Source organism: Ictidomys tridecemlineatus, chromosome 13, assembly GCF_052094955.1.
Source record: "Ictidomys tridecemlineatus isolate mIctTri1 chromosome 13, mIctTri1.hap1, whole genome shotgun sequence".
Classification (NCBI taxonomy): domain Eukaryota; kingdom Metazoa; phylum Chordata; class Mammalia; order Rodentia; family Sciuridae; genus Ictidomys; species Ictidomys tridecemlineatus.
In genome coordinates, this window is record NC_135489.1 from 17,785,408 (window position 1) to 17,800,359 (window position 14,952).

The following is a 14,952-nucleotide window of genomic DNA, read 5'->3' on the forward strand; positions in this document are numbered from 1 at the left end:
AAAAGGAAATGTGCACTATGTGAGTAGTGCTTGGGCTGAATACTTAATAATTATTGTAAAATTTAGATTATATACCATATTTTAGGTTGTTTTTAAAAACAAAATAACTAAACTTTTTAGTTATCCTATGATGTTTCCTTTCTTTAATCAATTTGGGTGAATATGGGTTGATTACATTGAAAGGCTGGGACAAACCAAAATGGTATTTCAGTTGAATAACTCTGAACAAATCCAAATAAAATTTTTCAAAATTAAGAAAATCACAGAATGTTGGAGTTGGACCCAGGGTCTATGATTGAAACCAGTCTTCCTTGTGCTATTTCATGTCCTTTTGTAGTTGTCCTACAATATCTTTAGGAGGTAGCTGATAAAGTCATTTCACAAATGAAGAATCAGGTTCACATAAGTTAAATTTGAAACCAAGGCAATAGTATACTGTGTTCCCCACCTATCTATTATTTTGTATTCCCTTTCCAAAATATAAAATGGAAAATTCCAAAAGTAATTAAAGAGTTTTAAGTTGCATGACATTCTGAATAGCATGTTGAAATTTCATACTTTTCTGTTAAATCTTGCCCAGGGTATGAATTATCCCTCTTTCTAGAGCATCCATGCAATATATGCTACCTACCCACTGGTAGTCATGTTGGTTATCAGAGGGTCATTATATAGCAGTGCTTATGTTCAGATAACCCTTTCATAATAGCTGAATGCTATGTCACAGTACCTACATCATTCACCTCACTTCATCTTTTCACAGAGGCACTGCATCGGCTCACATTATAAGAAGAGTACAGTTCAATAAGACATTTTGAGAAACCACATTCACATAACTTTCATTTCAATATACTATTATAATTCTTCTATTTTATCATCAGTTATTGCTTTTAATCTCACTGTGCCTAATTTATAATTTATCACAGGTATGTATATATAAAAACAGCATGTACAGGGTTTGGAACCACCCTTTAGGCATTCACTAGGGGACTTGGAACATATCCCTTGCAGATAAGGGGGGATTAATGTAATGTCTTTCAGCACAGCTGACCTTTGGAGGGGCCTGATGATACTATGGTTGATTGGATTGATGAATTGGTAACATGACTGAACTCAGCAGCTTTAGATGAATGGTTAAATTGCATCCCTGAGAGGAGTCTAGTGATATGTTAATACTTGGATGTCAGCTGTTTTGTTCAATATCAACAGTGATTTGAATGAAGATACAGGATATACTCTTATCAACTGGCATGGATAAAGTTATAATGGAGAACAATCATATTAAGTAACCAAACTGCGATACACAAAGTCCTCAAAAAGATCAACTTTAGTTGAATAATAAGTCTTATGTGACGATAAATATACACTATTCTGAGCTTGTGAACTTCTGAGCATTATAACTGAACATAAATATGTCTGTTCGTGATATGGCTGCCAACAGGGCTAGTTTATATGGAGGGATGTAATTCTGGGGAAGGGGTTATTCCTGCTGTATACTTCATAGCCTTCATATCCTCCTCTAGCTCCCTAGGTGCTAAGAGAAAGGGGTGGCTTCTGAAACATAAGAGTTACAGAATACCTGTGGAGTCCAGAGAATCCCCAAGCTCTATAGCTAGAAACCAGAGTTCTACGCACTTAAAAGAGAATCCTAGCACACTTACCACCCATTACTAAGCCCTCACTTCCACTGCTTCTCTGTTCTCTGCATGGAGGACAAATGTTTAGTGGAAAAGGGAGACACAGAGAGAGGGAAGAAGGGGCATATATCATATAAACAACAGATGCTTCTTCTGAGCAAAGAGGTCCCACACACAGAAGGGAAAGAAAAATGAGTCAACCAACAGTAGGTCACTGGCTTCAATTTAAAGGCCTAGCCACATACTGCCTTCTCCTATCCTCCTGTCAAAGACCTTTGAATTGGGGGAATCAGTAAACTCCTTATGTAAAAAAAAAAAGTGGCAAAGTTCACCATGGAGTGGCAGGATATGGATGATAAGCTGTAGGACAAGGTGGAAGGAAGGGAACCAGAGGCATGTAGACACTTCCTTGTCAGGACCCGGCCACCTGAGCACAGGATCACAGAATGTGAGCAGATCTATTGCAATGACGTCAGGGTTCTGCAGTGACCTTGAGGGCACGTCAGTGCAAAGTGGGAGGGCTGTGAGTGTGAGAGCGGACAGGCTCCAAGGCCCGGGGAGGAAGGAAGAGAAAGCTGACTCTCTACTCATCAGAGCATCAGCTTTACTTAATGGTTACCCTGCTTTAAAAATCTCCAGTTGCTTCCGATCACTCTAAGAAAAATCTTAACTCCTTGGCTTGAATTTTGAAAAACCCTAAACTCCCAGGCCCTTCAAAATCTAGTTTCACTAATTTTCAACTCAGTCTTTTCAACATCAGGCTACTGTATTTCAAAGTTGTTCCTGAAAATTCTGTTCTTTTACTTACTCGAGGATTTTGCTAACACTGCTCCTCTGCCCCCTCCTAGTGGCATACTCTTCTCCCTCCCCTTTGATCAATTCCTGTCTTCCCCACATGGTATTCTGCAATTGCTTCAGCATTCTGTGACCTTCTATTGAAACAAACAACAACAAAGCCCATTCATTAGGGGCCCTTAATACACAGAATCCCATTCTGCCAGGCCTTAGAAATTAGTTTTGTTCTGTGAACTCTGTGCAGATTGTGAGCATGCCTTCTAATCCTGTGTATCCCCCCAAAGTGCCTAGTACAGCCCTTGGACACAGCGGAAGCTCAATAGTTATGCACTAAATGATGCCAGCTGGCAAATTCAGCAGGAGAAAAGGAAATCGCTTAAGCCAGTTATTGGACTGGATTGACCAGGCAATGAAGTCAAAGTAATTGATCTGGTGGTCCCAACAGACAAAGTCTAATTCTACACGTAGTCATCTTTAAAGTCAAGTCTGCACTGTGTGTGTGCTCTATTTTAATGTGGGATTCTACCTGAGTGAAGAGGGGGCAGAGGATGAGAGGCTGGAAAGGGAAGGGGCTTTCTGTCTGGTTCTGGAATCTATATGAACAGGGAGCACACACTTTGTTTCTGATCCTGCTTATGTGGCTGTTACACAGATCATTTGTTTTGTAGGCTTAGGGGATGGGCCTTTAGTTTCAGTCTCTATTCTTAAAAAATTGGACATGACAGACTATATTTTGCTCAGCATTTCAGTGTACACATCCAATATGAAATACAGGGATGATAGATATTATAAATAAAAAACATGAATAGAAAAGGAGTCCACTCAAGCTCTGCTCACTCTTTTACCTGACTGCTCATTAATCCTGTTCTGGGGCTCATTCCACCAGGGTAAAAGTATTTTGAAATTCACACGTAAGAACACTTCAGTCAAATGTCACCAAATAAAATTGTAAGACTTGACCATTTGTCAAATAAAGGAATGATATAAGGGAATATTCAGAGGGAAGAACACGTAAACATTCAGCAAATAGCCTGCAAATCTTGGTCAGTCACAAAAGGGCCCTGAAAACACTCCCCATCAGAAACAAAGAAGATCAAAATGCATACTGAAGATTATAGCAGTTCAGATTTGCATCCTTCCTGATAAAGTGTTAGTATTTGTCCTCAACTTAATATGGAATCTTCAATTCTTTTTTTTTAATTTTTATTTATTTATTTTTTAGTCATACATGACAGTAGAATGCATTTTGATATATAATACTTACATGGAATGTATATACATCAATCATATTGTCTTTTCTATTCTGCTGCCCTTCCTGTCCTCCCTACTCCTCCCTTCCTCTCCCATCCTTTCTCTCTATACAATCTAATGTGACACACTTTTTTTTCCCTTTTTCTCATTACAACATCATATATGTATTCTGTATAACAATGAGGTTCTCCTTCCATCTTCCGTGCAACTCCCCTTCTCCCTCTTTTTCCCTCCTACCTCTCTTCCCTATTTAGTGGTAGTCTGGAATCTTCAATTCTTCATTCAACATAGACCTTAATATCATAACTCATAGGTAGCATTCATTTCTTAAACCCAAAGATAGAAATTCTTTCTCTTCCAAATGTCCATCTTTTAGAACTAAAATAAAATATTAAAAAAGAACTATTCTAAATTCTATATTTATTCACAGTGCATGAAAGCTATGCTAACATGATTAACTTAAATGGCTTCCTCAGATATAAGTAAATCTCATCGAAACAAGAATAGTCTATATGTCAAATCCCAAAGCATGCTAGCACTTGTAAGATGTGTTGCTTTTCCCACTTCCCACCCTTCCAATTTAAAAAAATATGGCTATACTCCTGTTAAATAGAGAATTCTTTCCTCCAACTCTATATTGTTCAAAAGGAATCTTTCTAGTTTATGGCCTTTATCTATATACTAAAGTATGTGTGATTTCCAGCAACAATGTCTATCCCTTAAAATCTCGTAAGCCATGATGATCCCCTAAAAGCAACAGGCTCTCTGTCATTCACCAATGTCCTTCAGTTGTGATAGTATACAAATGAGAAACTAGCCCCTTAGGCAACTGGACCAACACTGTTCCACTGTCCTCACACACAATAAGGGCCCTGCATCATGAACTAGGCAAATGGAGTCAAAATTGCAGACCACAAAAACAGACATAGCTCTAGTCTTCCAAGGACACAAGGATATTCTACTCATTTATAAGGTAGAATTTTCTACTATTTCTAATATTTTATAAATATATACACAACTACTCAGATCTAACAAATTTTGGATTTGTTACAAAAATACTCCTGTATATTTCTATTTTTCTCAAAATTGGGATTTCAGTGAAGTGCAGCCTCAATTTTCTACTAACCCATTCAACATAAATGAGTAGTCCATCCTCACTCATTAAAAGAAATCCCTTGGGATCCAAGATGGCGGTCCATAGGAAGGCAGCATTCTGTGTTGCTCCATGAGCTAGGACGAAAATAGTGAGAATACTGCTTCTCTGCAAGCCATACTTCTGCTCCCACACAGGGATCACGGCCACCCTCCCCATTGAGGGCTCCAGGCCTCAGCATCAGAGTAGGTCTCCCAACTACTCACCCAGGTAGGACAACAGGTATTGGAGTGGGACCATCAGCACCCATACAGAACTCTCGGCCACCCACCCAAGCAGAAATCACTGCCGCTGCTCCCACTCAGGACACCCGGCAGCTTTCCATAGGCAGGAACTCTAGCCACCACTCCCATGTGGACCCCCGTCTACCAACGTGGAGTTCTCTAGTCTCCACATCTTGGGACTCTGCAGCAGCAGAGAGAGTCCCCTATGTGCTGTAACCTGCCTGAAAACTTCACACAGGCTCTGAAGTCAGCAACAGCCACACACTGCACACCACAGAGCTCCTCTCTGAATTCACAGTCCAACACCATCACCCAGCTCCCCACCAGACCCGATGCTGAAAGCAGAAGCCTTCATCACCATCTTCAATAGGGGTCAAATTCCAGTTTGGAACTCCAGTTGGCCAGGTACCCAGTTTCTAACTCCCCCCTCTCCCCAGCAGCCACTAACCAGGCACAGTGACAACCTGGTTACCTTCACCATCCTAAGGGCAGAGATACTACCTAACAACAGACAACTCTACCTATTGGATGAGAAGGGAAGCAGGAAAGATACTGATCTTCAACCAAAACAATCCTGTTTCTTCCCTCAAGATTTTTTTTCCTCTCCTTCTCTATTCTCCCGCCCTCACATCCTCAATATATGTGAAACCAAGTACTTTGCATAAATTGGGATTTTGAGGACTGGTACGTCTGAAGTTGTGTTGTACATTCTTTTTTTCTTTCCTTTTTTCCCACCAATTTCTACTATTTCAACATTGTTTATTTTTCTCAATATATATGGGTGCTTGTTTTATGTACTCTACTGTCTTCCCACTTGCTGGTCTACCCAAAATTACTTCCTCTCCTTTTGCCTACTACTAATCTTTCCCTTTATATTTCCCTTTCATACTTCCTATGATATAACAACTCTATATCCTCACCTCCTACCTCCTCAGCATATCATGCTACTCCTGAGTCCTGGTTCTTTGTCCACTATCGGAAACTGTAAACCCTTTTACAAACCTACTGAGTATATTGTAGATAATAATTGAATTCACCATTTCTGTACACTGTGACCAAACTGTAAACGCCTTAACACCAAACATTTGTTTTTAGGGTATATATTGTTTATATTGGGATCTGATAACATTGTCCTTCACCTCAAAGGAGAAGTATTGGATCCCTACAGGGACATTATAAGCCTATAGGGTAAAAACACTAATGCCTAGGATCCACAGTGCTAGAAGAGGGAAAAACACAAGCAATATGAAAAGACAAGTGAAGAAAGTGACCCCAAACAAATCAAGATACCACATTATCAGAATCATGGCCAGCACAGCAGAAGAAATGACAGAGAAGGAATTCAGGATATTCATAATTAGAATGTTCTGCAAATTAAAGGATGATATAAGAGAGCAAAAACAAGCAGCGAAAGATCATTTTGAGTGGTGGGATTGTGGCTCAGCAGTAAAGCGCTTGCCTAGCATGGGTAGGACCCAGGTTCGATCCTCAGCACCACATAAAAATAAAGGCACTGTGTTGTGTCCATCTACACCTAGAAAATTAAATATTAAAAAAAGAGATCATTTTGACAAATAGCTACATAAACAAATACAGAAAGCGAAAGATTACTTCAATAGGGAGACAGATGTTCTAAGGAAAAAAAAAACAAAACAGAAATCCTTGAAATGAAAGAAACAATAAACCAAAGTAAAAGTTCAATTGAAAGATCACCAACATATTAGACCAACTGGAAGATAGGACCTCAGACAATGAAGACAAAATATATAATCTTGAAAAGAATGTGGACCACACAGTGACAATGGTAAGAAACCATGAAACCATGAGCAGAATATTCAAGAAATACGGGATTGGGCTGGGATTATGGCTCAGCGGTAGAGTGCTCGCCTAGCACAGGCACGACCCGGGTTCGATTCTCAGCACCAGATAAAAATAAAATGGCATTGTGTTGTATCCATCTACCAAAAAAAAAAAAAAAAAAGGTTTTCTCTCTCTTAAAAAAAAGAAATATGGGATACCATAAAAAGACCAAATTTAAAAGTTATTGGGATAGAGGAAGGCAAAGAGTTTCAAATAAAAGGATGAACAACCTATTCAGTGAAATAATATCAGAAAAATTTCCAAACATGAAGAATGAATTGGAAAGCCAAATTCAAGAGTCTTACAGAATGCCAAATGTACAAAATCACAACAGACCTACACCAAGGCACATTATAATGAAAATGCCTAACCTACTTAATAAGGAGAATATTAAAAGCCATAAGAGAAAGGAATCAGATTATGTATAGGGGGAAACCAATTAGATTATTTGCAGAGTTTTCAACCCAGACCCTGAAAGCTAGAAGATCCTGGAATAACATATATCAAGCTCTGAAAGTAGATAGATGCTGGGCTAGGGCTATACCTCAGTGGCAAAGTGCTTGCCTAGCATGTGTGAGGCACTGGGTTCGATCCTTAGCACTACATAAAAATAAATAAAATAAAGGCAATTCTGTCCAACTACAACTACAAAAAAAAAAAAAAAGAAAGAAAGAAAGAAAAAGAAAAGAAAATGGATGCCAACCAAGAATCTTATATTCAGAAAAATTAAGCTTTAGATTTGATGATGAAAGAAAAACCTTCCATGATAAAAAATAGTTAAAAGAATTTACAACTCAGAAGCATCCTCTACAAATATTCCATGATGAGGAATTGAAAGACAACAATGAAAAACAGCAAAGGGAAAACTAATCAAAGGAGAAACCAAATCAAGTTAAATACCAAAAATAAACAAAAATGGCTGGGAATACAAATCATGTCTCAATAATAACCCTGAATGTTAATGGCCTAAACTCACCAATCAAAAGACATAGATTGCAAGATTAAATTAAAGAAAAAAAGACCCAACAATATGCTGCCTCCAAGAGACTCATCTCATAAGAAGACATCCACATGTCATATTGCTTAAGGGAACCATTCATCAACAAGACATAACAATAAGTTTATATGCCCCAAACAATGGAGGGTCTACGTTCATCAAACAAACTCTTCTCAAGTTCAAGAGTCAAATAGACCACAACACAATAATTCTGGGTAACTTTAACACACTTCTTTTACCACTGGATAGACTGTCCAAACAAATGCTGAACAAAGAAACTATTGAACTCAATGATATAATCAATAACTTAGACTTAACTGACATATATAGAATATATAATCCTTTAAGAACGAATACACTTTCTTCTCAGCAGCACATGGATCCTTCGCTAAAATACACCACACTTAGACATTGCTGGCAGGACTGCAAAATGGTGCCACCAATATGGAAGGCAGTATGGAGATTCCTTGGAAAACTGGGAATGGAACTACCTTTTGACCCAGCTATCCCACTCCTCAGTCTATACCCAAAGGACTTAAAAAACAGCATACTACAGGGACACATCCATATCAATATTTATTGTAGCACAATTCATAATAGCTAAACTGTGGAACCAACCTAGATGCCCTTCAATAGATGAGTGGATAAAGAAACTGTGGTATATATACACAATGGAATATTACTCAGCAATAAAAGAGAATAAAATCATGGCATTTGCAGGTTAATGGATAGAGCTGGAGGATATAATGCTAAGTGAAGTTAGCCAATCCCCCCCAAAACAAATGCCAAATGTTTTCTTTGATATAAGGAGGCTGATTCATAGCGGGGTTTGGAGGGGGAGCATGAGACGATTAGACAAACTCTAGATAGGGCAAAGGAGAAGCAGGGGAAGGGAGGGGGTAAGGGAGTAAAAAAGATGGTGGAATGAGATGATCATCATTACCCTAAGTACATGTATGAAGACACAAATGGTGTGAATATAGTTTGTATACAACCAGAATTATGAAAAATTGTTCTCTATATGTATAAAATAAATTGTAATGTATTTTGCTGTCTATATAATAAATTAGAATTAAAAAATTTTTTAAATCCCTTATAAGAGATTTTACCTGTGATCACTTACATGCAAAGGGTAGCATAGGCACATGGGACAAGGTCAAAAAAATGGCAGGTGGGAGACCTGAGTGACAGACAATCTTAGCTCTTAGGGTACAAGTGTGACTGCAGACAAGTCACAAAATCTTGCTGTACCTTCTTTTTACTTAATAGCATACTGAGGGTGTGGATCACATGTGGTGGAAGGAGATTTGCATCTCTAAAATTCTATGGCTTTACTAAAATTTTAATGCATGCAAATCACTTGCCATATGTTCTGAATAAATAAGAATGAACATCTACTACAGGGCCTAAGCACTCAAGGAGTTTATTGGTATTCAAATAAGTTCCTAATTTTTTTTTTTTTTTGAGAGAGAGAGAGAGAGAGAGAGAGAATTTTTTAATATTTATTTTTTAGTTTTCGGTAGACACAACATCTTTATTTTATTTTTATGTGGTGCTGAGGATCGAACCCAGCGCCCCTCGCATGCCAGGAGAGCATGCTACTGCTTGAGCCACATCCCCAGCCCCAAGGTTCCTAATTTTTAGAAGACACAAAATCCTTGATGAAGACAATTTCATTAAATATATTCAGTTCTGAAAGTACACCGAAATTCTGACTTGACCAATTTTATTGCCTTTTAAAAAGCTGTTTTAATTCTGGGGGAGGTGTTAAGACTTTTGAATGCAGCACAGTTTAGGGCTAGCAGCATTGGTATTTGGAGTCCACTGGACCTGGATTTGGACCTTGCAGTCTTGAGTGACTACAGTGTTACTATGGACAAGAGATGGCTTCTCTCTCAGCCATCTTCATTATTTTTCTCATGTGCAAAAACTGGGGTAACCACACCTATTTTCTTGAGCTTCTGTGTAATTAGATGAGTATGTTTGTGACTTGTACAATACACAAAGACATGGGTAGCAAGGGTTCAGTACAAGAACTTCCTAATCCCTTGAATGGCTAGGTACTGTTGTAAGTGCTAAAAGTAAAGAAAAACTCTGTGAGAATCTGCTTCTAAAGCAAAGGCTCAAACCAATCCTTCCTCTGACCCTAATTCTATCAAAGATAACTGGGAAGGAGATTGTCAGTTTTAGATGGAAGCATCCTAGTTTAAGTTTGGCAAGGAATTAATGAATCAAATAAGTGGAAAACAATACTCTTCCCTTGCCATGGGTTTAAGGAGCCACTCATCAGCTTTGGGCATGCCTGTGCTTTCCTACCTCGGTGTTCTTTTTCATCCTTCTTCTCCTCCCTCAGTCATAATCATTCAAATGAAAATTCAAATGGAACTCCTCATTGCTTACCTTCTGGAACCCAGCTAAAATTCTTCCCACCAGGCCTGGATGTCCATCCTTCACTCACCTCTCATTGTGTCATGGTTATCTCTGGAAAGATCTTATCTCTCCTCCATCTTAGAGACAGGTTCTTTGATTCTACTTTATAACTACGAATACATAACATTGTCCCTTTCACATATTAGTTATGTAAAAAGTTATTAGTTATGCTTGCTTAATTAATAATCAGTCTATATTCTGGAAAAATAACTAAAAACATTAGAAAACAATGGTTGATGTTGTGATTTTAGGTATAAAAATTTAATTTGGGATGTTTTTACAAGGCAGAGGCAGAAAGGAACCCTGCTGTGTTACATGTTCTCCAGAATGGGGGCTGGGCTACAGTCCCTCTGCCAAACCCATCCTCATAAACTCACAAGAACAGGAATGAGGAAGGAAACAGTTCCTATTTTATTCTCTTTCCATAAACATGAACTGAAATTTAAAAGCAGCAGTCTACCACAGAAGCTTTTTTATACAGCAAGCTTAAAATCACAGACAGAAGCAAGGCAGCTGAGTGTGGGTATTGTGTACACAGTAAATCAGGCACACAAAGGGGCAACACAGCAGGCCACCACGAGGGCAAGATGCACACTTAGCCCCTGTGTATACGCTGCTCCATTTCTCCCCATCTCAGTCCTCTGCAGCTGGTACCGAGTGTGTCATGGAAGTAACAGGCCATTTTCAATCTAAATCTTGTTATAGATTAATAAGCAAACATTTTCTTGCTTATTATGCAATTTATCATGATGAAAATTACATTGGACTCCTCAAGGCTACATGCTGATACATTCATTTATTCAGAGCTGTGTATAGAAAGTCATACTAATCTTCATGACAGGAAGGATGTAATAGCAAGATTTAAATTACCACTGAAAGCTACAGCATTTGTGTCTGTAGGCACATACATGCAGATGGAATGTAAGTGTATCTTTATTTTAATGATATAGCTTAATTTTAAATTTTTTGAAAATGAAATAAAATTGTAAATACTAAAATTAAGAGAAAAACGTCTCACTGCTCCTTTCAGGTAACAAAATAATGAACATACTGTTGAAACTGTTTAGCTCAGATTTGAAAATAAGCTATGCAAGGCCAAGGGAAATTCTAGACAATCAGAATATGCCAAAGGCTTCTCAGGATAAACTGGGAGAGTGGTGGTAGCTGGGGCCCGTACTGTGGTCTCCCCAGCGGGTTTGTGTAGCAATGATGCCAGACAGAGACCAAAAGTTGTAGATATGTTCCAGAGCTTTGCACAAAGGCCAGATACCTTGTGCTATTAGTATAAACTTATGGGTTCACATTCCCTTCCATTCTCTAAAGTCTACAGCAAATCATCCTATATCCAGAAACTACACTGTCAACCATGCTTCCAAATTGCTCATTCCAGAAATGGGTTCAACAGCTACTGAGCTGTTGAACACTGGGTTCATACCACAACCTCACTACTTATACTATCACCATACCATAGCAACCATTTAATTTCTCAAGATGTGCTAACTTCACTTCTAAGCATTTGTAAATATAAACTCATCTAGCATCAACCTTACAAAACAGGTACTTTAACTAGCTCCATCTAAAGTGAAAATTAAGAAGCATGGCAGTATGATAGAAGGTAAAGAGGGAAGGCAGCTGCTTAGGTTTGAAATGAATATTTTCGTCCTACCACTCAATCTTGGAACACTGGGCAGGGAATGCCCCCTCTCAGAGTGGTTAGCCTTCAGTGGCTTATCTGGTCTCCACTCTCTGAGCTTAAAGCAGTCAGCAGAAAAACTATAGGTCCAAAGCATGTTGGAACCTAAGAGAACTGTGGGGCAGGGAATGGTAACCATGAAGAAAAGAGCAGATTACTCTAGTTTTTTAAAAAGATTAATGATGACAATAATAAAATGTTATTCACTGAGAAAATCAAAGAGGTAGTAACATTTTCATGAAGGAAGGCACCATGGGCAGTTCAAGAATTCCTACATTTATACCCACTAGGTGACTACACTTTAAAGAAAAACATGTTGGTGAGGATGAGGAGAAAATGGAACTCCTGTACAATGCTGGTGGGAACGGCAATGTTGTAACTACTGTGAAAAATGGGTTGTTGGCTGCTCAAACAGTTAAACATGGAATTACCATATAGCCCAGTATTATGGTTCGGATCTGGAGTGTCCCAAAAAGCTCACATGTTAAAAACATGATCCCCATCGCAGCAAGGTTCGGAAGCAGGACTTTTAGGAAACGTTTAGATCATGAGGACAGTAACCTCACCAGTGGATTAGTCCACTGATGGCTGAATGGATTACTGGAAGACTGGCCTCCTGGGAGGAACTAGATCACTAGGGGCATGCCCTAGAAAGGTTCATCTCCCTGCATCTTCTGCTTCCTGGCTGCCATGAGCTGAGCAGCTTTCCTCTGTTCCCCCTGTATGCCATAATGTTTCTGCTTTGGAACTGGCTGCGATGGACTAACACCTCTGAAACCACAAGCCAAAATAAAACATTTCCTCCTCTAAGTTGTTTTACCAGGCGTTTCAGTCACAGCAACGAGAAGCTGACTAACACACATAGTAATTCTACTCTGACAAATGAAAACAGGTGTTCAAAGGAATTCTTGGATGTAAATGTTCACAACTCTATTCACAGTAGCCAAAAGGTAAAAAATAAGCCACATGTCCAAGAACAAACAAACATTAGGTAGAATACCCACAGATGGAATGTTGTCCAATTATGAAAAGAAATGAGGTAATGATACATGCTACAACATGAATGGACTCTGTAAACACTGTGCTAGTGAAAGAAGTCAGTCACAAAAGACCATAGGTTGCATTGATGTGAAATATCTAGAATAGACTAATTTATAGAAAGCAGGTTAGTGATTACCAGGGGCTGGTGGGAGGCGGAATGGGAAAGATTGCTTAATGAGCATGGGTGTCTATTTGGGGTGGCAACTAATGGGGGACAGTCTAGCCCATGGTTATGTAATTGATGATAAATTTCAAGTTGTGTATAATACACATACACACACAACCAAAAACCAACAAAAACAAAAGAAAGAGGGAGGGAGAAAAAACAACTCTTCCAGGCATCAGGAGGCTGAGTTCTCCAGTCCACACTAATCTCCCTCTATCTCCACCAGCACCTGCACCTTCACCCCGTCACTCCTAGAACACCAGCTGCGTTCCCACTCGTGTTGGCAACTTGCTACACTCATTTTTCCCTTTCACTATGTGATCATTGTTTTCTTGGATAATTGCAACCTCTTTATGACTAATCTTTTACTGTGTGCAAACGATAAAGCTGATTTTAAAGTTAACATGAGTGTGGAGGACTAATTCTTCAAACTGTTTGGCTATGTCTGAGTAATGCATTTCAGATCTTATAAACAATGTTTTATGCTATTGTTAGCTCGGAATGTCTCCAGGTAAAATAAACAAAGTTTAATCAGTCACTGACTCAGGGCTGAATCTCAGTTGTATAAAAATTACAGAAACGTGTTTCTTTTTCTTTACCAATACCCCAAATTGCTTATATTCAGATAATGTCTATGAAACACATATAATTTATGAAGGATAACTGATGAACTCCACAAAAAATCCCCCCCAAATAACAACAAATTAAATTCACTGGAATTCAGCACATACTTGGCAAGTTGTTTCTCTGCATCAGCACAGAGTTCCAGAAGCCCCATCAGAACAGCAGATACATCCATGTAAGGCTCCCACACTGTGAATCCTCGCCCAATCAGGTCAATGGCTGTTCGACGGATAGTGCTGTGTGGAGGAAGTTTGGGGCTCGGTGGCTGAAGCAGAAGAAATGTCAGAGCCTTACCTAAAATCACAAAATAAAATGCAGTGCTGTAAAGTAATTACACTTTTGTGATGTTTTCTTTGAAGCATACTTTCAAAATATAAACCACTTTTTTTTTTACCGAAACAGTTGTAAACAATAAAATTATAAAAGATTTTGAGCTTAGAGTTTGTTCAGTCATATACTATCAAGAGAAAAATTAAGACTACAATATTTTATACAAAATATTAAAGTATTTAATTACATAATAATTATATGTAAATATGCATATATAACTTCTAAATATTGTGAGTGATCTTAAATTCCAAACAGTGTTTCTTCCTACTTAGCATTCTACAAAAGAGATGGTTTCAAATAAGATAATATGATATTTCTTAACTTCCTGTTGTATCTACTGCAGTTCATTTGTAAACTGCTTACCATGGATAACACCTCTCCTCTCATTAGAGGCAATGAGGGGACAGGGACGGAGAAGGTAGGGCGTGAAGCTCAAAATGCTTCCCTCCCCGGAAAGTGTTCCTCCACTTTCTCTTGCTGAGTACCAATACATGACAATGATATTAGCAAATGGTAAGTTCTTCATATAAGTTTACTAAATGAATTTTAAAATAGCACAATTGCAAAACTGTTCTAAATCTGATGAAATGACCTACATTTGGGGGAGAGGTACCAGGGATTAAACCCAGGGGTGCTTAACCACTGAGCCACATCCTTAGCTCCCCCCCCCCCTTTTTCATTTTATTTAGAGACAGGGTCTCACTGAGTTGCTCAGGGCATCTCTGAATTGCTGAAGCTGACTTTAAACTCATGA

At 38.6% G+C, this 14,952-nt stretch overlaps 1 protein-coding gene across 6 annotated transcripts in view; it reads right to left on the reverse strand.

Moving 5' to 3' along the window:
• Wdr7 (WD repeat domain 7) overlaps positions 1 to 14,952 on the reverse strand; it is a 327,637-nt gene that overhangs the window by 83,941 nt on the left and 228,744 nt on the right. For all 6 annotated transcript variants that reach the window (XM_040272677.2, XM_078029968.1, XM_005323039.3 and 3 more), the window contains one exon: positions 13,976 to 14,162. In XM_040272677.2, coding sequence (XP_040128611.1) covers positions 13,976 to 14,162 — 187 coding nt within the window. The remainder of the gene's footprint in view (positions 1 to 13,975; positions 14,163 to 14,952) is intronic.